Source organism: Tursiops truncatus, chromosome 14 (assembly GCF_011762595.2).
Source record: "Tursiops truncatus isolate mTurTru1 chromosome 14, mTurTru1.mat.Y, whole genome shotgun sequence".
Classification (NCBI taxonomy): Eukaryota; Metazoa; Chordata; class Mammalia; order Artiodactyla; family Delphinidae; genus Tursiops; species Tursiops truncatus.
In genome coordinates, this window is record NC_047047.1 from 64,730,222 (window position 1) to 64,754,976 (window position 24,755).

Genomic DNA, 24,755 nt, shown 5'->3' on the forward strand with positions numbered 1-24,755 from the left:
TTAACAAGCATCCTTACTTCTTGCCAGCTCCAATTATAATTCTCGATAAACAATTCATGTAACTGTAACCTTGTGGTTTTTGCCTTTATAAACCTCCCCCATTTTGTAGTCTGGCAGAACACAATTCAAGTGCTTCTTGAATCTGCAGCTCCTGGGCTGCAGTCCTAATAAACCTCACATAAACACCTTCTTATTTCAATCAAGTCCCCTTTTCTAAAATTTTGGTTAACAAACATGAATGTATTTTAAAAGCAAAATGCTAAGTGAAAAAGCAAGAAACAATGAGATATTAAACAGTCTAATTTGTGTAAACTTAAAAATGCAGGAATACAAAACACACCAAAAATTTTATAGGAACAATAGAAGCAAAAGGATACACATTCCATGTATCAGAATACCTATGGAAGGAGGAAGGAATAGGAGTAGGGTACAGGAAAAAAGTGGAATAAATAAAAAACAATAAAGACAAAAGAGAAGCTTTGCTCAAGACCAACAACAATGTCCTATAAACTAAGGAGTATGATTAACTCAATTCTCTGAACCCCAGGTCTGCATTAAGTAATAAGTGCTTTTAAGTAATTAATGGACAGTAGAAAACACAAATCAGGCCCCCCCAATTAAAGAATCTAAATTAGTTATCCTATCTACTCAAATAATTGCAAATTTAGAAGGAAAGAGCTAACAGCATTTTTGAAGCAGGATTTAAAGCTCAATCCCCACTGCCATGGAACACTATAATTTTAATACACATCATGGGATGGCGGAGGGGAGGGGATCGTTTATCTTGGCCAGTAAACCTTATTCTAAACTGGAGTACTACAAATTCTGAGATGCGATTATTTAGATCTCTGGTTTTTATGTGCAACGTTTTCGTTTTGGGTTGTGAGTCAACTGAAACCTGTCAAAATATTTTAAAATTTAGGAACAGCTTTGCTGTGACTGCTCAGCTCAGCTCCCCTTTAATTCTCACATCTGAATCTAAAACAGATCTTTACTTGAGCTATCTTCATCTGCAAAGGATTTATATGAGGATCTATTCTCTTTTAAAATTTTACTTTGAATTTTAATTTGAATAATTTTAGGTTTATCAAAAATGTTGCAAAGTACTAAAATGACTTCCAGTAAACTTCACCCACCCTCCCCAAGTGTTAGTATCTTATACAACTATAGTACAATTAAATAAAACCAGATTAACATTGATACTTTACTATTAGCTAATCTGTTGATCAAATTTTACCCAAACTTTTCCAATTTTTCCACTGCTGTCCTTTTTCTGGTTCAGGATCCAATCCAGGAACCAATGTTGACAATTATTTTCTGGAAGGTCTCTCAATTTGGTTTGTCTCATGTTTCCTCATGATTTAATCCACGTTATGCATTTTGGCATGAATACTTCAGAAGTGATGATGCTCCCTTCTCAGTGAAGCTTATCAACATCCATTATCTTTTTAATACAAACTGATGCAACGTGGATGGGCAACATCCACTTCCAATGTACACATCACCGTGGGTTGTTATCACTAGATGATAACATCTCATAACATTCAAAGGTTATGTTTTATTTTCTCCCAGTCATCTGAACTCTGGGATCTGATGATAACGTATATATTGTGTCCCTTCTCTAAATTCCACAGCTCTTTCTGTGAACTTCTCTTATAGCACTTACCATTTTTCTAGTTTAAACTGTTTTTGTCAAAATCATATTTCTCGGACTAGATTATATACTCAAGGGCAGGCTGCATGTCTTTCTCTCTTTGTATTCTCCACATTGCTTTGGATCTACTATTCATACAGGTACCTGTTAGAAAAATGATTCCTCTGTATTATGAAACCTAAGAAAATAAAAGAAAGAAACTAAATGCAAACAGTAGGCTATGTACTTCCTCATACCTTATTTGATACTCACAATAACCCCATGAAGTGGGTATTGAGACCCAAGTTAAGTAATTTTACACGGTTACAAAGCCAGTAAGACAAGGTGATGGTTTTAACCTAGGTCAATCTGATTCTAAAGCCCTGGGGTTAGGGTCAAGAATTTAATATAGGGAGGCAGTTCAGGATTTCTCATTTTCAGTTTGGTAAACTGAAGATCAGAGAGATTAAGAGGCTTAGAGTTTGGCTGAATACAAGGACGAAGCTTAGAGTTTGGCTGAATAAAAGGACTAAATTTAGAAGCTAGGTTTCCTGCCTCCTAGCTTTAGTTAGCTCTTTCCATTTCATAAAAGGACTGGAGCGCAGGCCCCCAAATTGTACTTTGGTATTCTCAATAAGCATATTTTTAAAAGTTAAGATCTAGAAAAATATAACTGGTCTTTACATTATCTTTTTAAAAGTCTCTCAAAAAGTTGTTTGGCAGCAAAAGCCTTTTAGACAACTTAAATATCTTAATTTTATTACACTGCAAATATAACTGAAATTCTTTCCATTTCTGAAACACATTACAAACAAAACATCAATTAATCAACATTTACCCAGAGCGGAAGAAACACACTGTTCTAATTGAGAACGTGGCCAATGGAAAAGGACTGGGCTATGGTATATTTTCTTGCCTGTGTTTCTGAAATGGAAAAGTTTTCCATTACTCTTCTAGGTATGATTATGAATACCTAATTCTATTTGAAAGAATTAGGGGCTCCTATGTGAACTTTAAAATGGTTCCTTCATTGACCTGTAATAAAGTGAGAAATGGTATGGTCTATCACATTCCTAGGGTAAACTAGGTTATCTTCTTAATGTTTTTATTTATTTATTTATTTATTTAATTTTTGGCTGCATTGGGTCTTTGTTGCTGCGCGTGGGCTTTCTCTAGTTGTGGTGAGCGGGCACTACTCTTCATTGCGGTGAGCAGGCTTCTCATTGCAGTGGCTTCTCTTGTTGCGGAGCACAGGCTCTAGGCACGCGGGCTTCAGTAGTTGTAGCACACAAGCTCAGTAGTTGTGGCTCACGGCTCTAGAGCGCAGGCTCAGTAGTTGTGGCGCATGGGCTTAGCTGCTCCACGGCATGTGGGATCTTCCAGGACCAGGGCTCGAACCCGTGTCTGCTGTATTGGCAGGCAGATTTTTAACCACTGCGCCACCAGGGAAGCCCCTAGGTTATCTTTTATTCCAGTGAATGTACATTGCTATGAGTAAATTTGCTACTTAATATGAATAAACCTCGTTTTAGTAAAGTATCTCTTACATCCAGCCTAGCAGAGAAAACTGAAGGTTTATAAGTGAGTAGGATGACCATATAAATGAATATTCTCTTGTGGTTCATTCATCTCTGTCTGTAGTTTTATCTCTATGGTGCTGCTACTATCCAGCATTCTCATGAAAATCCATCAGTGACTCTTGGGGCAATATTTCCTTTTCTCTCTAAAGAAATAGAAATACTCTATACCTGGCTCAGCTGGAGTCACAGTATGACTTTGGGTCTCTCTGACTTGACTGTCTTCAAATCTCTCTGTAGATTTGGCCTCCACCTTTCTTAACCATAGTATATATACAAAAATATTGCCCACACCAAGGAAGTTCGGAAAGGCAACTTGATAGCAAAATACATTCAATAAGACTCGCTAGCTTGCACATTTAAAATGAAGGCTAAACTTATATTCTGGTATCTTTCAGTCTAGAAAAAAAGCTCAGTCATTCTAAGGCTGACTTAGTATATTTCTCTCATGTACTGCTGTGGATGCAGCTTATTAGAGATCACTTAACTCTGTGTGTGTATGTTGTATCCTGCCCCAAGCTCCAAGTCGGTTTCAATGTCAAACTAAGCTGTTCCTACTCTGGTGTGTGTGTGTGTGTGTGTGTGTGTCTGTGTGTGTGTGTGTGTGTGTGTGTGTGTGTGTGTGTGTGTTCCCTGAAAAATCATTCTTGATCTTACTAGTGTCTAGAATGGCTTAAAAGTAGTCATAGAATCAGCTCTAGACCCCTATGAATACCTACATAAGCATTAATACTTGAAACTTCCAAAAACTGACCTTAGGAATTCATCACTGAATTATATGGAAGCAGAAAGCTTTTAATCTTGTAGTTCTTACAATTTTTTTTTTTTTAACTCACCAACTCAGTCAGAAATTTTACTAGATTGTACAGGTTCCTCAAGAGTAATGTCTGAGTATTAACAATGTCTTTGTATGTCATATAGCACTTAGTTCGATGCTGTCTCATTATAGACATTCAATAAATATCTGCTGAGTGAGTGATAATTAACTATCATAACTGGCTTAATAAAAATGTCTTAGCCTTGTTAATAATCATTTTCATTCAAGTATCAATACGAGATTTTAAATAATATCTTAAAACGGTGACTTTAAACTTACGTGGCTTTAAACTTATGACTTATATATCCCAGTCACCTGGGACAATTAGTGATGATGGTATCAAGACTGGACAGAAAATTGGGTGCTTGCTTTTCTCACTGGATCTGAATTATAAGCCCAGTTGTATCTGATCCTCAGTCATGTAGCTGAGAAAAGAGTTGCACGAGCTACTTATCCAAGAAACACAAAGTGGAATGCCACTTGCTAAACTATTTTAAAAAGTCACTAAGGCAGGTCGATTTATAGCCCATAAGCAGCCAATAGCCCTGGGGTGATGACTTGAGCTATCTTTTATCTTTTTTTTTTGAATTTTATTTTATTTAGAGTTACCTTTTATCTTATGAAGCTTGAGAACAGAGTAATTTCAGGACTGTCTGGGAATTATGTTCATTCCAATAAAAACTTCAAATGATTTGGAAACTCTTGATCAAAGTAACCCCCCATCCTCCATGCCTAAAGATGAGTAACATAAATCTCTGCATGGTGGCCATAGTGGAAGTTGAAGGTACATGACTGAGAGAGAACTATAATTTCACTGGGTCATTGTTAATGGGAAGAGACTCTTACGGGTATGCTTGGGCTAAGAAGTACTTAACTCTATTCAGTGGGCCTAGTACAAGATAAATTTGGGGCATTCATCAAAAGGAAGAGATGAACTATTCTTCTATTTCCTACATTAAATCCTTGTGGGCCATCTCCCAGAATACTTCTGGCTTGATGAATATATAAAAATGGTGGCAGTGATGAACAGAAATGGAGAAGCTGAGAAGAAAGTAAGTAGTTTGGTATTAGAAATATTGTATTTGGGGTGACAGAGACACTTCTAGATAAAGTGTCTCTACCTACTGGAGATCCAGGTAGGTCAGACCTCAGGAGACAGGTTAGTCAGAAGCATAAATTTGAGAATCATTAGCAAACAGATGATAGTGGTAGTCACAGTATGGAGGTATATTCTAAGGGAGAGACTATAATGAGAAAAGAGCTGACAGCAGAGGACAGAACTTTGGGGAATGGTCTTTCCATTGGAGATCAGAAAAGGAAAGGAAGTCTGCAAGGGAGACCTAAAGGAGAAAATAGTTATGAGGAAAATCAGCAAGATGTAAAGGTACTGGCACATGTGTGTAAGGAAGAGTCCAAGATACCCACAAGGGTCTAGGCCCTACAGCACTGTCATCTGCATTTGTGTAGTGCAGTCATTCTGATTACTGGTTTGGGGCACTGACTGCGAGGGGGGCCTTAGTTTTTGTCAGTGCAGCAGCAGCCTCTTGGTTATCTCTTGATTAATGTTCCCTTGTGGGAAATCAGTCAGAACTCAAGATTTTGAGGAGTAAAAATGTGAACTTGGTATTTAAATTGGCACTTTCAAAACATAAAAGATAACTGAGAAGACTTCATATGACAAAGATTTTGCTCATCCATTTTTCTACCTGGCACTATCTAGATTCATTCTGACTGTTCACCAAAACTGCTACTGAATCTTTCTTTAAAGGTGGAGATTCAGAGCCATAGGGGGAAAAAAGGGATGTATATTTCACTCCAAGAAGTGGGATTTATGTCACTGATGAGGAAAGTAGCTTTCAGAATTATTTAAAAATTAATTTTGCAGGCTGAAATTGCCTTAAATAGCTTAGATGTTTAAACACTTTTTTAAACACGAAAGCAATTCCTAAAAATAGCAATACATAGAGAAATCTGGAGAAATAAATATACTAAAATGTGACATGCAAATTGATCTGCTTTAGAATAAATCTGCATATAGTGTCCTGCAGTGGTACATTTTACAAAGAGAATTAAAGCCATGAAATTAACATTTTAATGAAGCAGACAGACTATTGACTTCAAGACTACTCACTGATTGCAGCTTCCAGGTGGCCTGATGAGATGAAAATGAAGTTTATACCTTCAGCTAGTCTAGGCTAGGGCTGTTTGGAGATGGATTGAATTTAAATTAGAAAATACTGCTGTGTGCAAACATGTTTAAGCTAGCAAGTCGTCTTTGCAAACCCGGGCACCACAAATGCTTAATTTAAAATACTTATGGCCTCCCCCACCCTCACCCCTCACACACACGCTCTAGTCTAATTTTTTCTAAGCACTGTCCTAAAAGCAGTGGGAAGTGACTGTACTTTGGAAAACATTAAAACAGCTTTATCAGAATGATTCCTCGTAATCGTCTTACAGGGCCATGAAATATAAGAATGAAAGGGGTGCATGGACACCAAGTGGGCCTTCCCACCTCTGGGTGAAACTTTCAAGCACAGGGACACCTTGGGGCAGCCTTTTTCATTGTAGGCAGCTCTAATTTGTAGAAATGCTCTCATTATGTGAGGAAACTTGAGACTGAAATTGATTCCCTGGGGACTCCTACTTCTCAGTTTTAGCTCTGTCTCCTAAAAACAAACAGTATGATACTATTGAGTCAGGAGATAGATAGGCCCCCCAGGGTGAACAGCTGGAGTTCATTCCCTGTGGACCAATACTCCAAGATGAAAATAGCTGGACAACTGAGAGAGGAGGCTGGGCCCTGCCCAGATAAGAGACCATATATTTCTCATTCTCAAAGTCAAGGAGACCTTGCCGACTAGAAAGCTCCATGGAGGTCAAAAGGGGAGTGATGTCAAGGCTACCCATAGGCCTCTTCGCTGTAATCCATCTTGGCTGAGAGATGCATGGACACACATGGGAGGATCCTGAGATATACCAAATACAGACTCAGAACCAGGTAAATCAAAATGACTGGCCAAAGGAAACCCGGAAGAAATGCCCCATATAAGTGACTGAAACTACCACGAGGGCACTACTCTCTCTCAGAGTCTGCCCGTGTGCCTTTCCCCACATACTGTACTCTTTTTCCTCCTAATAAACACTTTACATGTTTCACTACTTTCCATCTTTGTGGGAATTCTTTTCTGCAAAGCCGAAGGGCCAGAGCCTTGTCACTGGCCACTGGGCCCTGGTGGTCTAGCGGCTAGGATTCAGTGCTCACACTGCCCCGGCCTGACTTCAGTCTCTGGCTGGGAACTGAAACCCTGCTTCAAGCCGCTGCTGGCCAAGGCCACCTGAGATCACTATTAGCTTTTGTGAGTAACAATTCTTTGAATATTTAGAGCAGGGGTTGGCCAATTCTACCTCTGTTTGTGCAGCCTGTGAGCTAAGAATGTTTTTTTCATTTTTAAATGGTTGGGGAAAAAATCGAAAGAACATATTTTATGACACATGAAAGTCATCAAATTCAAATTTCAGTGTCCATAAATAAAGTTTTAGTGGAACACAGACCCTTATTCACTTGCACCACAACAGCAGAGATAAGCAGTTGCAAAAGAAACTATGGCCTGCACAGCCTACAATGTTTACTATCTGGCCCTCTCCAGAAAAGTTTGCCTAATCTTCTTAGTCTTCTCTAAGCTAAGAAGTCACAGTTCTAAAGAACAGAGGAAAGATTTCCAGACTACTGAATGCATTCCTGTCTGTCCTTGTCCCTTGCGGGTTGCTGAGGCCTGGGAAGGAGAATCTGAATTGTCGCAGGGTTGTAGCCCGGAAATGACACACACCTCTTCAGCTCTATCTAGGCCAGAGCTGGTCCTACAGTCCTGACTAGCTGGAAGGGAGCTTGGACACATATGGAGTGAGAGGAGAACCATACTGATGAGCATTAGTAATGATCGTGGCTTCTAGTCAATATAAAAGCAATCACCTGCCCAGTTCCTCCCTAACCTGTAATGCCACTCCCCAAAGATAATCATTTCTAACATTTTAAGCTGTTTATTTTCATGTTTACCTCCATATAGCTATGTAAAATGCCTACGCTGATATTTCCTAAGTTTTTTAATATTTTTCCTGTTATCTATCAACTTCCTACTATGAAAAATGAGGATTTTTGTAGCATTTCTTATAGCATTTCTCCCCATTCCTCCCTTCCTCCATGGCCCTAATACAGTTATATCATAATATTGATAAGGTCAATGGTGTCTACTTTAAAAAACAAGGCAGATATTCACAATGTAGTTGTATAGTAACTATTACATTTTTTTCCTGTGCTACTAATCATTTTCCCTGGAGTTAATAACGGCCTTTTTTTTCCCTTTGCTTAATTTTCTAGAGACCTGCCATTAGTTCATCCCCAAACTTAGCCAGAAGTACAAATCTCCTTCCCGTACATTCACACACACCAGACAGTCTATCAGTTTCATCCTCTTGGAGACGTTCTTCGTGGAACCCTCCATGCTTCTGCTTTGATCAGGACTGTAGTCTTCGAGGTCTGCTGTGCAGCTACCATCCTGGATCTTCCTTCACCATCATCCTGGGGATTCCCTTCCTAGGCTGTTTTCCTTGTTTCCTGAATCTTCTATCTTTAGCTTTTTTGGTTTACTTCTTTATTTTGTTAGAATTCATCCTCCCTTAACACCCTAAGAAAGGTGCATGAGGGGTAAACTTTGAGATATTAAATTGTTGACAACACCTATTCTGTCCTCACACTTGATGGAGAATTCAGCTATATTCAGAATTCTTAGTTGGAAACCGTTTTCCTCCAAAAGATTAAAGGACTTTCTCTATTTTTTCTACCAGTGTTGCTTTGGGCAATTGTGATGCCATTCTAATTTCTGATCTTTTGAATGTTATTTCCCCTCTTTCGAAGCTTTTAGGATCTTTGTTTTGTTGCTGGTATTCTGAAATTTAATAATGATTATGATTTGTGGTAGGTGTTTTCCTTTCATTATCTTGCGCACTCATTGGGCTCTCTCAATCTAGACATTCATCTTTCTAGAAAAATCTGGGATCATTTCTTGAATAATTTCTTTGATGATTTACTCCCTGTACCAAAGACTACAACTTTCAGGAAATAGTTTTTTGAGTGTTTACTCTGTGTCAGATACTATTTCTTACGTATTTTGTTTCTTATATAATTTGCATTATATGTTAGTGCTAAGCTTCTTATATATATTTTATTTCACTGAAGCAGCACAGTGTGTTAGGTAAAGCTTTATGACCCTCATTTACTAATAAAATGTTAAATAAATCAGCAAGGTCACACAGCTAGGAAGACATGGAATTATGATTCTAGCTCAATTCCTTCCTCATTGAAATGTTCTAAGTTATTATGTTTTACTGTCTCGGAAAGAAAGTTGTAGTCTCCATTTCTAGAGATCTCATTTCTCTAAATTTAAATGTGATCAATCTAAAGACAAGGGATGGGAAACAAGGGCTGAGTTAATGTGACTGAAAGAGCACCATTCAAGGATCAATGTGCCCACAAAGCCTCCCAAGTAGATGGCCATGGTGCTTAAGCTTTCCGCCATTAGAATCACTCCTGTATTTCAGATCATTAAAACAAAAGCTCTCCGTTACTGAATGTGCATAATACACAGAAAGGAAGAAAAAGAAAGGCATTCAGGAGAAACAACTGATTAGACTAACCGGTTGTGAAAAGCTCTTAAATGAGACACAGAACTAATGATTTTGGACAAGTCCAGAGTTTAGAACAATCCCCTAATGCCTGTGTGTCCAGGTAGAAGCCTAAGATGGTGGAAGATGAGCAGGATCTCAGTCCAGGATGAGGAGCACAGAAGGGAAGAGGTGAGCCTCTAACACAAGCCTCACCCCTTTAACCATTTTCCTAAAGGCTGGCTTCATGAATTAAAGAGAGCCTTGAGAAGTTACCTCTTGGGGTTCAAATACTGGACCTGGTTGTCCAGTGCAGAAGGAATGAACTATACACTCTTCTGAGGGGCATTTTCCAAGCTGCTGGTAAGATCCAGTATGATCCACAGTAGCAGAAAGTGTTTGTGGTTTTAAAAGCTCAGTAATCTACTCTGCTGTACTGTTAACATAGCTGCAAGGATAATCTCTCTCGTACACACTTATCAGCCCATTATTTCCTGGTAAAAACCCTATGGGTTTTCTATTTGTCTACTTGATTAAATCTAACTACTGCAGCCTAGCACTGGAAAGCCTTTTGAGAAGGAAGCTGGGTGGATCCCAACCTAACGAGCTGCCCCTTCCGCCCCATCACTATATTCGCCCTAATAGCCCACAGTTGGAGTTGGCCCCAAGCCTGTCTTGTTCCCAAATTTATGCTATTCCTTTCTTCTGCATTTTTGAATTTTTTATTTATATGATACACCAACTGAATTATACTATTTATAAAGAACTTACATGCAATGTTTATTTCACTTTGTTGGTATGTCTCTGGCACTGCACTGAAAAAAAAAGCAAACAGAAACCTTGCCAAATAACTTAAATGCTTCCATTAAAATGTATTATTTTCTGCATGTGCTAACCTTGGAATATGAAGCTTGCAGCACTGACCATGATAAATGGGTTTGTGCTAAACTAGTCCTATTCATGTGAATACTGAAAAGTATTTGTTGGTGGGAAGTTAACTGGCCCACATGGGATTAAACCCACAATCTTGGTCTTTTGGTCTTTAACCAAAAGAAATAATATACTGAAGTAAAGTTAGTGTTCTGCTTTGGTTGTTTTACCACTTCAATAATTATCTTCACTCACAGAGGAACTTTAGTGTTGAAAAATCGCCCAGAAATACTACAACAGTTCTTGGCATGTAGTAAAAATATTTGAAAAGTGATAGCATACCATATTCAAACTTAGAATCCCAAAATTCAGGCTCTCTTCTGGAAAACTATGCAGGCCTATTATTTGAAAACACTAGTATAAATATCACCTTGATATAAATAAACCTTCCTAACATATTATTTTTAAACGTACCTTATTAAGGTCAGCAAAAGCTGAGAGTAGCTGAGTCTTGATGGACGGGTAAGAACGGCATTGCAAACAAGGGCAAATGTTCCAGTTGAGCATGAGCACAATGTGTTCAGGAGGCACTGAGAATTCAAGTTTAGCAGAATGAAGATAAGGGGGAGGTACCAGTGTAGCGCAAGTTAGAGCTGGCACATAACTGTACTCAGTACAACAGTGATTGGAATGAATGATGAAAACTTAAGAGAAGAAAACTTCTGGGTCTACTATAAGAATCAGGAAGAGAGTGGGCCTAAGAAAAAGACAAGGAATAGGAAACCAGACAAGAAGGAAGAAGGTCAGGAGAGCTTGCTGTACACCAGTAATAATATATTACAGGAAAGTACCTCAAAGAAAATAGATAAAAGATGGGAGGAATTCAGTACTAAGAAATGGGTGGGGCTTCCCTGGTGGTGCAGTGGATGAGAGTCCACCTGCCGATGCAGGGGACACGGGTTCGTGCCCCGGTCCGGGAAGATCCCACATGCCGCGGAGCGGCTGGGCCCGTGAGCCATGGCCGCTGAGCCTGCGCGTCCGGAGCCTGTGCTCCGCAATGGGAGAGGCCACAATAGTGAGAGGCCCGTGTACCGAAAAAAAAAAAAAAAAAAAAAAGTTCCAAAAGGACTTTCATGTTTTCACCTTAAAGGATGCAACATAAATAGTCTACTTCTTAATTCAATGCTAAACTCAAAGCTCAGGTGCTGCGATCTGTACCTGAATGGCTAATTAGTAATAATTATGATGTGTTTATGGAACACATAAGTGTGGCCCAAGTACTGAGCTAAATTCTTTACAGAGATTATGTCATTTGTTGCTGACAATAATCCTAAAAGGCAGATATCCTCATTTTACAAATGTGATGAGGATAGTTTAGCAGGTTGATCATCACACTCTAGTTTGGAAAGTAACATTTTTTTCTTCTATAGTTGTAATACACACAATTTTAGTTATACAAACTGTTTTTACAATGCCCTAACCTGTGAAAGTAGCACCCTTTTATCTGCTGATTGACAAATGCAAAGCAAACTGCGTATCAGCTACCCAAATTTAGCTCTAAGTTAAAGGACTGAAAAGAAGAGAACATTTTAGAACATTAAACTTGTATCATCACAGCATGCTTTGATGTTACAAATCATACAGTGTTTTTCATTAGTGATATCTGGAAAAGTAATGGCTGGCATGTTAATTAGCCTTAGTTAGGCACATCCTTGCTGGTTTATAGGTACTTACCGTTCTTTCTTGTTTTAGTATGATATTTGGCAACCTTGAACTTGTTTTATTTGTGTAAAAATACATTGCCCTGGCCCTTTTGCATGCTCAAGTATCTGAGTTTTCTATGTATATTTAACATTCCCATGTTACTACCTGCTGCTAGATAATTAGTTCCCAAAACTCTGAGTTTCAAGCAGTGAAACATAAGATGATCTGTTTTAATGTCAAATTTCCATTCCCAATTTGTAATTTGCCTATTATTTTCCCTCTGCTGTGTAGGAGCCATGCCTCATCACTCCCAGAATATATATTAGATCCACCGTCACACTGAATGGCTAATAAATAGATTTATTGCTTCTTGGTAGGGCAAATCAAATCTTATTCTTTCTAAGGCATTCTTCACTTCTTTTTAGAAGTCAAGTGATTTCCTTGCCACCTATAAAACTGTTTCAGCTAACAGATAGCTAAGCAACTACCTTTTTTCCTATCTAAAAAGCAATCTCTCAAAAGCCCTAGTTAGAGTATTATAAGATCAGTGCTGGAAGCTTAAAGTGAATAGCTGACAAAAACTATTTTAAGTGATGTTTTAAGCCACATCTTCTTCACCCACAAATATTCTAGAATTACTAGGAGTTTGGATGAAGGCCCTTCCTAAGCAGAAGGATCCAGAATTCTTATAGACAAATCAGGTTCCAAGACTCTTCTCTGGATACTCTAGGAATAGAATGACTATATGAGTGAAATCAAATACACCAGAAGGGCAGAGCTGAAGGCGGATTGGATGCTGGGACTTATTACAAGGGGTCCTTTTCAAATGCTGGACAAACAGCCAGAAAGCATCCTTGCCTGTTGCTAAACATTCGTCAAAGACAAAAAGCTTGTACAATCAATAGCAGACCCAAAGGGAACTACAAAACCAGTGGGTGGAAGTTCATCCCTTTATAGTAGGATACACTGATATGCTTTGAATAACAAAGATAAAATAGCTTTTATTTACAGTTTATCTATCTACGGGTATACAAATCTGTGGTTTGTTTTGTTGCTTTCATTTCTACAGTGTAATACATAAACTTAATTCACTCTAATAATACTAGTGCTTAAAGAACAGACATCCAATTTCAATAGTTTTATAATTTGGGAATTAGGTGAACAGGAGAAAAATATAATCTTATTCAGCTGTATGTCTTAATTTAAATCTTTAGTAGCTGGCAATACACTATCCGCTTTCTCTACTTTTTTCTCCTCAACATGGCACCCCTCACAGTGATTCTCCAGGCTTAGGATAAATACAGATTCCAGTACCACCCCTTCCTCAATTCATCCAATTAAAAATAAATAAAAGCAAGGTCAGCATCCAGCTCTGTTGCAAAGAACGTGATATCCTAGAAGACCTCTTGGTACTGTGTTGCATACACCAACTATAAACCCCAGAGAGATGACAACATTTTGTTCTCAATAAAACTAAATGTGGAATTTGAAGACATAATGTTTTTTTAAGTGTTCTGAAGTTCACTGTCATGAAAGGGCTATGGCAGTAGGAAGTTCCAAGTGAACCTAACTGAGATTTAATATCTGATGAACTGGAAAGCAGGCCAATTTGCTAAACAACCAATTTGCAGAATTTACAAAATGTACTGTTTATCAAAATCTTGTTTAACTATCAAGTTTGTAGCAATTCAGATTGGAAAGGAAAAACATTTTAACAACTTTTGAAGACTTTTAAAGTTTTGATTGGCTTTCATTGGATGTTTTATTAATTTGCTACAGCTGGACAAAATTGAGGGGGAAGGGGCAGAGACTGAAAGGTAAGGGGAAAGTCTGAAGCCTCAGAATCCCGGAGCTCTGGCTCCCAACAGCTGTACCAGCAGCTCCATATGACTTTGCATCCGCTTTCCTGCCCCCTCCTCACCTCTATGTGCATAAATGGTAGGGCAGAGTAAAGAGACCCTCTTAGGAGGATGTCTGGGGCCCAGACACAGGAGCAGAAACTGGTAAAAAGGAGGGCAGAAGAGGAGGGCAAGGTGCTTTTCCCCAAGGACTGAGTCCCAGGGAAAGAGAAGATTCTGATCAAAAGTTCAAGGAACTCCTTCCTAGAGGGACTTCTGTCAGGATGAGAGAATACAGGGCTGCCTGGCCCTTGGGGAGCTGGCAACTTGGGGAGACATGCGGCCATACCCAAGGCAGTAACACAGTGTCTCATGCCCATGGACTGCAGGGAGAACTTCTACCAGAAGGTCAGAGCCCATGAGACAGCAAGACTTGGAAATTCTTGGTGGACACTTGGACAGAGACGATGAGGTTCAGCAGCCATGCAGGAGGGGCTCCAAGATAGGACTTTTTGATATTAACCCAAACTCATCTGCATCTTTAGGCCAGGAAGACTTGGGGACATTTGGAATTATCTTTTAAACATTGTTCTTGAATTAAAATCAAGTGGAGCAACTTGATTTAATTCAAATCAAGAGTCAAACTATTTGTCTAAAGGGAGAACTGTTCAAAAAAAAAACCTTTGCCGTAAACAGCTGAGTTCTTCATACTATAGATATTGTTAGGAAAGGGAGGAGATTATAAACTTCAAGTTTTAACTCATACCATTTAGTTTCCATTTTCTCTTATATTATTTGTCATCCTACTCTCTGTAAAATTAAATTAGATAAGAAGCCTATCTTTATACATATAAACACCTTATATTCTTACAAGAGGACATTTCAGGCTTCAGAACTTCAAAAGATAACTTAATGCCTCAGAGTCTGTATCTTTGAATCTTAGAATTTTAAATTCAGTACAGCCAGTTTCTATTTAAAGTTTCCCTAATGGGTTTTCTGTTTCTGAGAAATTTTATAATAACAAATACAGTTACTAAAAATAATCTCTTTGAAATTACAGTAACCGCATGAGAAAGATGTTGCATTCTGTAGTCAACGGTATTTTTTTTTTAAAGCACTACCATGTTTAAATAACCACAAATTGCCAAGAAGTTTTATAAACAAAAAGAACTGAAGATTCTTGAAATCTCAGAAAATCATCAGCTTCCTAGAAGTGAGGGAGATCTCAGAAGTCTTCTAGTTCTATCTAGTTTATCCTGGCCCCCAATTCTCCCTAAACTACCCTCAAGGCAGGGAATGTTTCTAGAAGAAGGAAATGTCCATCAGGGTCAAGTGTTGGTGATGGGGCAAAAAGGGACAAGATCTGGGTTTTACGACACAGGAGACAGTTCCAGTTCAGTGGGACACGGGGGTGGGAGACTGACTACAGAGCTCATGAAGCCATTAGGGGTGAGGCCGTAGTGACAGCGTCCCCAGCTCTTCTAAGAAGCTTGTATCTGAAGGGAAGAAAGAGGTAGAGGGAAAGTTGGACTAGGGGCAGGGATTGAAAAGTGTTGTGCAATTGTGCAGTTTTTTCCTTTTTCTTTTTAAAGACTGAAGACATCTGAATGACATTAAATGCTGAAGACAGGAACCATTAGTAAGTTCAAGTTTAAAGCTATGGTAAAGAAAGGGGACAGAGTTTAAATTGAAGTTTCCTGAGGGGGCAGAAGGCTATGGGATACATTGTGGAGATGGAAAAAAATGAAATGAAATTTTAGACAGGAGGATGAGCTCTTTCATTACAACAGGAAGCAATGAGTATAGATTCAGCTAATCTGTAGGTCTGAGGGAAGAAAGAGAAGGGAGTTCTGGTTTGATGGTGTCTGATTTCTTTGCCAAAGAAATGGGGGCAGGAGGATGGGCGCTGGAGTGCTGAAGATGGGCAGGGGAGGCTTAAAATTGCTACTGCAGAGAACAGGAAAACTGGCCAGGAAAATACAGAAAAACAGCCAGCACTGAGGGTTCTTTGGAGATCCGCAACTATACTGGGTTGGAGAGTGTCCATCCCCACCGCCGCCCACCACCCCACAAATCCATGTCCACTGGAACCTCAGAATGTAATCTTATTTGGAAATAGGGTCTTTGCAAATGTAATTAGTTAAACTGTGATAAGGCTGTACTGAATTAGGCCGGGGGCTAAATCCAAAATGAGTGGATCCTTGTAAGAAGAAGACAGACCCAGGGAGGAAGGCCACGTGAAGACAGAGGCAGAGATTGGAGTTATGTTGCCACAAGCCAAGGAATGCCAAGGATTGTTGGCAACCACTAGAAGCCAGAAGAGTCAAGAAAGGATTCTTCCCTAGAGACTTCAGAGGGAACGTGCCTGCTGACACATTGATTTCAGGCTTCTAACTTCCAGACCGTAAGAGAATAAGTTTCTATTGTTTTAAGCCAACCCAGTTTGTGGTAATTTGTTACAGCAGCCCTAGAAAACTAATACAGCAACAAAGAATTTATTTTGGCAGTAATCTGAATGCTTTGGGGGATTTTCTCCAGTGGAGCTCAAAGCCAGTGCAGGTAGAGCAAAGGCAGTCAGCTGGCGAGACCCAGGATTGCACCTCTACCAGGAGTGGGCACTAGGGCTAAGGTGCTGACGATACTGGCAAGAATATGGTTTAAAGGATGGGCCACAGAGTATAACTGGGACTGGAGAAAAGAGTGCAGGCAGGTGAATGATTATGAATAGGGAAAAAGAATAAAGGCATTTAGGGAAGAGAGATCTTCACGAGAGTAAAGAACAGCTACAGGGGGCATAACTAACCGACAGTTGTAATATGAGACTGTCATCAGAGAATGAGATGTTTAAATTTAATATTTAACAGGTAGAGCAAATCCAGAAGACAAAATTCAAAGTATGAAGCAGCACGGATAACGGGGAGATCAAGAAACTGAGCTCGATGTGTCATCACATACATGAAATTACCTACGAGGATGGCTTGACCAGGGATGGAGTGGAAGGCTAAGCCAGGTGCTAAGTCTCCTCTCTACACTGAAATGAAGGCTGAGGCAGAGAATGGAGAGACGGTTTGACTGATATGTGAGAGGAGTAAAAGTTGCTGTATTTAGACACAAAAGGCTCAAAAAAGAATCAAAAAAATTTTTTTGAACTCCAAGGTACATTAAGTCAGAGGTGAATTAAGAACATCATAAGGTAGTAAGATGTGACGATGAATTGCTTTCACTTGAGAGGGCAACAGGAAAGTAGCCACCCCACAGATGACTGAGATAACTTCTCTTATTTAGCTCATATTTCTCTTACAGAGATTGTAACTTGGCTGTTACAAAGTCACTCTTATATCTAACACTTTACCTTTATTTATGTCATTTAAGGAAGCCTAGAGTTTTTAAAATACAGTGATGTTGGTTCCTTATCAGGACAGCGATTGGTTCTTCCTTTCCCATGGGCATCAAGAAACGTTGTTTGAAAGAAAGATCACTGATACTTCATGATGTGCTTGAGAAGCAAAGGACCTCAATGAAGACACAAGACCTTAATATCAGGCTCTAGAATAGCTTTGCCAGTTTTTATGGATTCTAATCATTACAGAGGTCTAGGAACCTTAAAGCAGAAAAAAGTCAGGCTAATTGTCATCACTGAAAGATTTTTTCTTTCCTTAGGCTGCATCATCAACTATGACCAATTTTAGACAATAATTAACTAGACAATTACAAGAAGAAATCCAGAGAACCTTCTAGAATACTGTCAGAGTGTAGCCATATGCCATCAATCTCTACACTATGAAAGCAGTGATCTTCTTTAAACTTCTTTAAGACTGTGGCATCTGCACCTACAAAACATAAGATATCCTGAATGGATTCATTAAAGTCACCAAGAAGCCCTCTTAAAAATAAGCCATTCTAGATATGAATCAGCTAACCAGTATAATTAACAACTGAAACAACAAAGCTGTTTTTGGTTATATGTATTGAGGGCTGGGAAAAAAGGGGAGCAAGAGCAGAGTAGGCAACAGGCTAACAGTGTAGAAAAGTGAGGTTCATGTATGCAACTGCAACACAAACTGGGGCATCTTTTTTTAAACTGAAGTATAGTTGATTTACAGTGTTACATTAGTTTCAGGTGTACAATATAGTGATTTCATATCTTTATAGACTTATTCCATTTAAAATTATTATAAAATTTTGGCTGTATTCCCTGTGTTGTACAATATATTCTTCCATCTTATTTATTTTACACCTAAGTTACACCTCTTAATCACCTTCGCCATCTTTCCCTACCCCTACCACTAGTTAGTTACCCACAGATAACCACTAGTTTGTTCCCTGCATCTATGAGTCTGTTTGTATTATATTCATTCGTTTTATTTTTTAGATTCCACATATAAGTGAAAACATACAGTATCTGTCTATCTTTGTCTGACTTATTTCACTGAGCATAATATCCTCCAGACCCACCCATGTTGTTGTAAATGGCAAAATTTCTTTCTTTTTAAATCGAAGTATAGTTGATTTACAATGTTGTGTTAATTACTGCTGTACAGCAAAGTGATTCAGTTATACATATATATGCATTCTTTATATATTCTTTTCCATTATGGTTTATCATAGGATATTGAATATAGTTTCCTGTGCTGTACAGTAGGACCTTGTTGTTTATCCATTCCATATATTGTATAATAAATAGCTTACATCTGCTAACCCCAGCCTCCCACTCCATCCTTCCCCCAAACCCCTTCCCCTTGGCCACCACAAGTCTCTCCTCTATGTCCATGATTCTGTTTCTGTTTCATAGGTTCATTTGTGTCATGTTTTAGATTCCACATGTAAGTCATATCATACGGTATTCAGCTTTCTCTTTCTGACTTCACTTAGTATGATAATCTCTAGTTGCATCCACGTTGCTGCAAATGGCGTTATTTCGTTCTCTCTATGGCTGAGTAGTATTCCATAGTATTCCGTGTGTGTGTGTGTGTGTGTGTGTGTGTGTGTGTGTGTGAGAGAGAGAGAGAGAGAGAGAGAGAGAGGGAGGGAGAGGCAGTGTGTGTGTGTGCGCGCCACATCTTCTTTATCCATTCATCTGCTGATGGATACTTAGGTTGCTTCCATATCTGGCTAAAACTGAGTTGTCTTAATACAAGTACAGTTAAATGGCTACATAAATTCAGGGAAGGGAGAGACTATTTCTAGCTGATAGAAGCAGGAAGCTTCATGGACGAGATGGCCAAAACTAGTAGTGATCCTTTTTCTCTCATCTTCTTGCCCATTTCAAATATCTCTATGTAATATTTCAGCAGGGAAAAAAACAAAACTAAAACAAAGTTAAAATCCTGAGTGATTATCCAAAGAAAACACCAGATACGATATGTACACCAATACCTAGGAGCCTGAAAAATCCAATGAGTGGAAATTTAACATTATAGGCAGACACTGGCACAGAAATGATGGCAGTTTTCGGCAAGATTTCCTTTCCTCCTTCCTCTGCATTATATTCACTTCACTTGATAATACATTGGCCTACTCTGGACAATGTCCCCAGACAGACCTAGAATTTGAAGGTTTTATCTGTTCTGACCACTCTTCCCCAAGGTGAGAGTGTGACATTTTAGCAGTATCTTGCGAGATACTGTGCTGGGGTTGAGGTAGGAAAACCTGGATCTAAATGGATGGACCAGTATCGCTGAAATAAGGAAAAAATTCAAGTATGTACTTGCTGGGCCTTGGGTAGGGGCAATGGCAATCAGGTAGGGAATGCTGCTATTGCTGTGGTGATGCAGAAGACTACTTTTTACTGCACTTCAATGAACCAATGAAGCCTATGATCTTGGAGTTTATAAAAATGGAATTTGAATTGTGATTGCTATTTGTACTTCTATATCCATATGGCAAAAGAGGCAATTAGAAGCATCTGAGAAACTTCTGGTTTAGCTCCTCAAATGAATAATACCAAATAAAATTCTGTAATACAAATTAATTAGGATCTAAATACTGAGTTTTATTTTAACAATAAGCCACAACAATATCCTCCTAATTAATACACAATAAATGACTAGTTATATCTGTTAGCTAACTTAGCTATGTCTTAAATTTGTGTGGGCCAACACTTTAGATACCCACCCACAAAGGAGCTAATTAAAGTACAAAATAAAATGAACTGGTTTATAGAGAGGTCCATCCACCACTCTTATATAATCTGGTGGATTTACTTCATTCATTAATTTATTCATTCACTTTTACTGAACAACACAGGAGCACTGCCCTAGGCAGAGAGAGAAAGAGAAACAGAGACATTGACAAACTCATGATTCTTACCCCAAAGGAACCTACAATCTAGGAAAGAAGATAAAATATATTTGCAAATTACACAATTCTTAAGAGTGGTTCAGCTGTTGTAGAAGACTGGAGGGGGATAGATAGCACTGCCAGCTGAAGAGGTCAAGAAATGATCTACCTGAGCTGGGCATAAGAGAACAGGTAGGTTTGAAGAAAGGCAGAAGACATAAGACGGTTGCAGAAGGTGAAGAGAAGGAGTGAGGTCAGTGCAGGGCAAAGTGAGTCTCCACTTTGGATGGAGCTTAAAGCTACAGTGGGAAGTTAGATTGGGCCTGTAGCACGAGGTCGGAGAGCTCAGCAATGCTTTTTATTGTTTTTATCAGCTTCCTTTTCTCATTTTCCACAGCAACTATTCCAAACTCTCATTATTCACCTCTGTCCCCTCCCCTCCCTACCATAATCATCACATTACCACGTAACCTCTGACCTGATAGAAGAGCCTTTCATCAGAGCACCCCTCACTTTCTCACCCTTTACTCCCCAAACCAAAATATATATTCAAGTTCAGCCTTGCTTCCTGCCTTAGAAAATGAGGAATCCCCTTAAGTTTGTTTCTGTTCCTAACCCCTCCTGATTTCTCAGAAAATTTGCTCCATCATTCATCCATTTCTCGTCCAGCTTTTCCTCTATTAAGTTTTCTCAGCCTTTAAAAACACTCAACTCCCCTAGTATCCTTGATGTGGCTTCCCCTTCTGTTGACTGCTCCAGCTCTCTCTTCTCCTTTATCAGCAAATTCCCCGTAGGAAGCATGTAAACTTGCTGTCTCCACTCACTCACATCAATCTGCACTCCACTCACATCTGGTTTCTGGCACCCCCATTCCTGTGAAACTACTCTCTCTAAGGTCAACAAATACATCCTAGTGTTGTACCCAGAGGATTCTTCTAAGGCTTTATATCCAAAGATTCTATTGGCACCTAGAATTTCAGATAAGTTGCTAACGTTTTAGAAAATGAATCCATCAAAGTCCACGAGTATTGAACCTTGCAAATTGGCCAACTACTGCTGAAAAAGATTGATTTAGATGAAATCAATATTTGTCAATACATATCAAGGGACTCCCTATCTGGGTTTTGAACGTTAAAAACATGGTTTAAGGCACAGCTATTAAAGTTTGGGGTAGGTATTAGGGGATGGGGCTTAGATTTTATGGCTAACTCTGTAGATCACTAGGGGTGACAGGCACTAAGTAAGTGGTCCCACACACAGAAAAACTGCAATATAAAATTATGGCCATTTACAGCCATACACAGAAAAGGCAAGATTTTTTTAAGTCAAAACCATTTGTAAAAACACAAATAAGATATTTCTCCAATGATTCTTTCTTAGGAAACAGCTTTGTAATTAGGATGAATCATACTTTTTTCCTACTATATGCCATCATACAGTTCTGCAAATACCTCACTCATGGATCAAAAGAGATGTAAAAAAAACATGAGATGCAATTACTTATACTGAGTCTTCCTTTAAATTGAACATAATTAATACAGAAATCTCAAAATAAAAGACTATTTTGGGATGACTATGGTGATGGAAAGCCAACAGATCTTATTTTATCTGAGAACAAGTAGTAAACTGCTTAGGAAGATAATCAACTCTCTTAGAATACTAAGAAGGGAACAATTTACTCACCAGTCCCAGAATATTTATAGTCCTAAATACTACCTTCACAACTCCCACCATTTCTGACTCCTTTTATTTTTCACTTTGTTAGAAGTGAGACTTCACAACAACCAAGACTACCTCTCTAACTCTAGCTCTTACCACTTAAAAGGATGAACTTTGGGTTCCAGTCAGGGCAGTCTCCAACACTGGATCTCCAAGCCCGACTGTACTCTCCCAGTATCTTTAGCAAATCAAATCCTGTTGTTCCTCAGGATCTAATTCAAGCCCTGGTTCCCTAAACTCTCCCCTTGCTCTGCCAGTTCACTTCCACCCTTCTCTTCTGCCTGGTATACGGTCTCCATGGTACTTGATCATACACTAACTTTCCAAATGTGAACACACGAAGATGTTCATCACAATTTTTTATTTTCATGCTGTCACCAGCATGCCTTAATCATATAGTATCAACTATAAAAATAGGCTTTACCTAAGATTCAGATTATTTGCATTTACAGAAAAAAAGGTATTTTCTTTAGAATATCTAAATACAAACACCTTTCATCATAATTTTAAATTTAATGCATACAGGACAAACTTTATGACATGCTTCCCATTGCCCAAATTCTGTTCATCTGTCAAGTCTAAACAAAAGTCAGTATTTCCCATCAAATCCTTCCTAATTTCAGTTCTCACCAATATCCATCCCTAAGGTATTAAACTATAAGCCTTCATTATGACTGATTTAGTAACGTAAGAGGCAGCTACAGTCTACTTGAATTATTAAGGAAACTAATATTGGGACCAACATATTAATGATATTTTTACTGATCAGAAAGGTTATTAATAATTTCGTTAACAAAGATTAATTCGTAAACTATTTGGAAACTTTGCTTGGATTACTATTATGAATGTATTGTGGTTGTTAAAATTCTGTTCTGGATGAAAGCAAGTAAATCCCCTGACCCAGAAAAGAATGTTCAAAGTAATTTCCATATACTCACACCAACAGTGCGAAGTGCCTCTCCTGACTGGAAGCATATCAGGGCCAAGTGGCAGATCTTTTATAATAACAACTAACAGCAGTCTGCAAAAATAGGAATAGTTTGTTGTCCAGCTTTGAGGAGTGCTAGTTAACCGAACTCAGTGAGATCTCCTACCCAAGAGCAGTGATAACCGTGCCCAGAAAAGACATTGACTAATACTTCCTTTTCTGCTATAAACTAGCTCATCAACATTGTAAATCACCAAGAGCTTAGTGCAATGAGTAAAATCTAGGACGACTCCTTATGCCTTGACTTCTAAGAAGGTCACTGCTAAGGTTTATGTTTGACTGAAGCAGTTTTTCTTCGCTTGGATAATAATACGTCTTCCCCTCAAGCCCTATGCACACACATACTTTAATACCTGGCTTTGACACCGTGAGCCATGTTTTTCTCATTTTATCTTCTGCTAAAGGCCATTTCAAATCTATGAGGAAATGGGAAAGATGTAAATCATAAATAAACTATGAATACAGGATTTTAAAACTTTTGTACAGCAGTCTCAAAAGTTTTGTCAAAATTTCCACATGGAACCCCAAACTATTTTCAGACTACATTTATACAATGCAAGATTAAGCCAAAGAATGCAGAGTTTGGGGAGGTAATATCTATCAAAGCAAACAGTTGTTAACCTACAGATAAGACAACTCTCAACACAAATTTCTCATATTTAACATCTAAAAATTATGTAGCACCCTCACTGTATCAAAGGCTTGTTGTTTAAGTCTACAAATAACCACACACTGTAGATTCTTTTAAAGTGTGTTCTATATAATAAATAACAAGGAATTACAGACAGCTGTTTACTTAACAGTACTCAAGTATTTGTGAGGAGTATCTTAGTCACCACAAACAGGCATGTAACATGAGCAACAGAGAACAACAAAGACAAGAAGAGCTCAAATAGGACACTTGCTGTTCAAAGATTTATGACGGCAACTTTTATTCATGTAAAGTATTAGAATGAAGACAATCCAACACATTGTAGATTGCTGTTTTTTACATTCAAATGAGACTATGCCTGGAAAAGGCACTTGATAAAACAAAAGTTAAGAAATAAATGTACGTTAGTGGTTATATTTAATTTCTCTTTCAATTATTATTCCTTATGAAAAAGATGACTAAGTCACAATGAAAATTATTATGTATTAAGTTACTAATTATCACAAAATAAACACACTAAAATAGGCATGTTGTATGTACATGCATGCTCTGACAAGTCAGTATTCTTACAAGAAGGAGAATACCTGCAATTTGCTCCATGTGGTCAAATGCAGTACTTAGGTGCAGAGAGAATGAAAGCTATTGAGAACACGTGTGCTTTCCTCTCCTACATAACTTTGTTATGAGAAAGCAGGTGAATTAGAAAGTTACTAACATACTTTCAACACCTTACATTTCATGTAGCATAGAAAGGCCAACTTAGGATAACTGCCCAGGACTTGTTCTGCTCAGTCCAGATTCTATGACAAAGTACATTTGGGCGCTCTTAGAAATCAAATGATAAATACAGGGATGCTTATATTATAAAATATATAATAGTAAATGTAAACATAATTATTTTATATAATTATGCAAAATAAAATGGAAAAAAATTCTTTCATTTAGAAAGCTATTCAGATAATTTTCAACATTAATAAGCAAATAACTTCTATATTTAGTTTCATGTTCCTGTGGCAC

At 38.4% G+C, this 24,755-nt stretch overlaps 1 protein-coding gene across 12 annotated transcripts in view; it reads right to left on the reverse strand.

The window, feature by feature from the left end:
- The window catches only part of LCLAT1 (lysocardiolipin acyltransferase 1), a 257,617-nt gene that overhangs the window by 42,231 nt on the left and 190,631 nt on the right, over positions 1–24,755 (reverse strand). For 6 of the 12 annotated variants that reach the window (XM_073791468.1, XM_019942977.3, XM_033838786.2 and 3 more), the window contains one exon: positions 23,440–23,502. The exons of 2 other annotated variants lie outside the window; for them this stretch is intronic. In XM_073791468.1, coding sequence (XP_073647569.1) covers positions 23,440–23,502 — 63 coding nt within the window. Of the gene's footprint in view, positions 1–6,202; positions 6,229–17,793; positions 17,931–23,093; positions 23,120–23,431; positions 23,503–24,755 lie in introns of those variants that run through there. 4 more of the 12 variants (XM_073791471.1, XM_019942982.3, XM_019942983.3 and 1 more) reach the window with 4 other exon arrangements.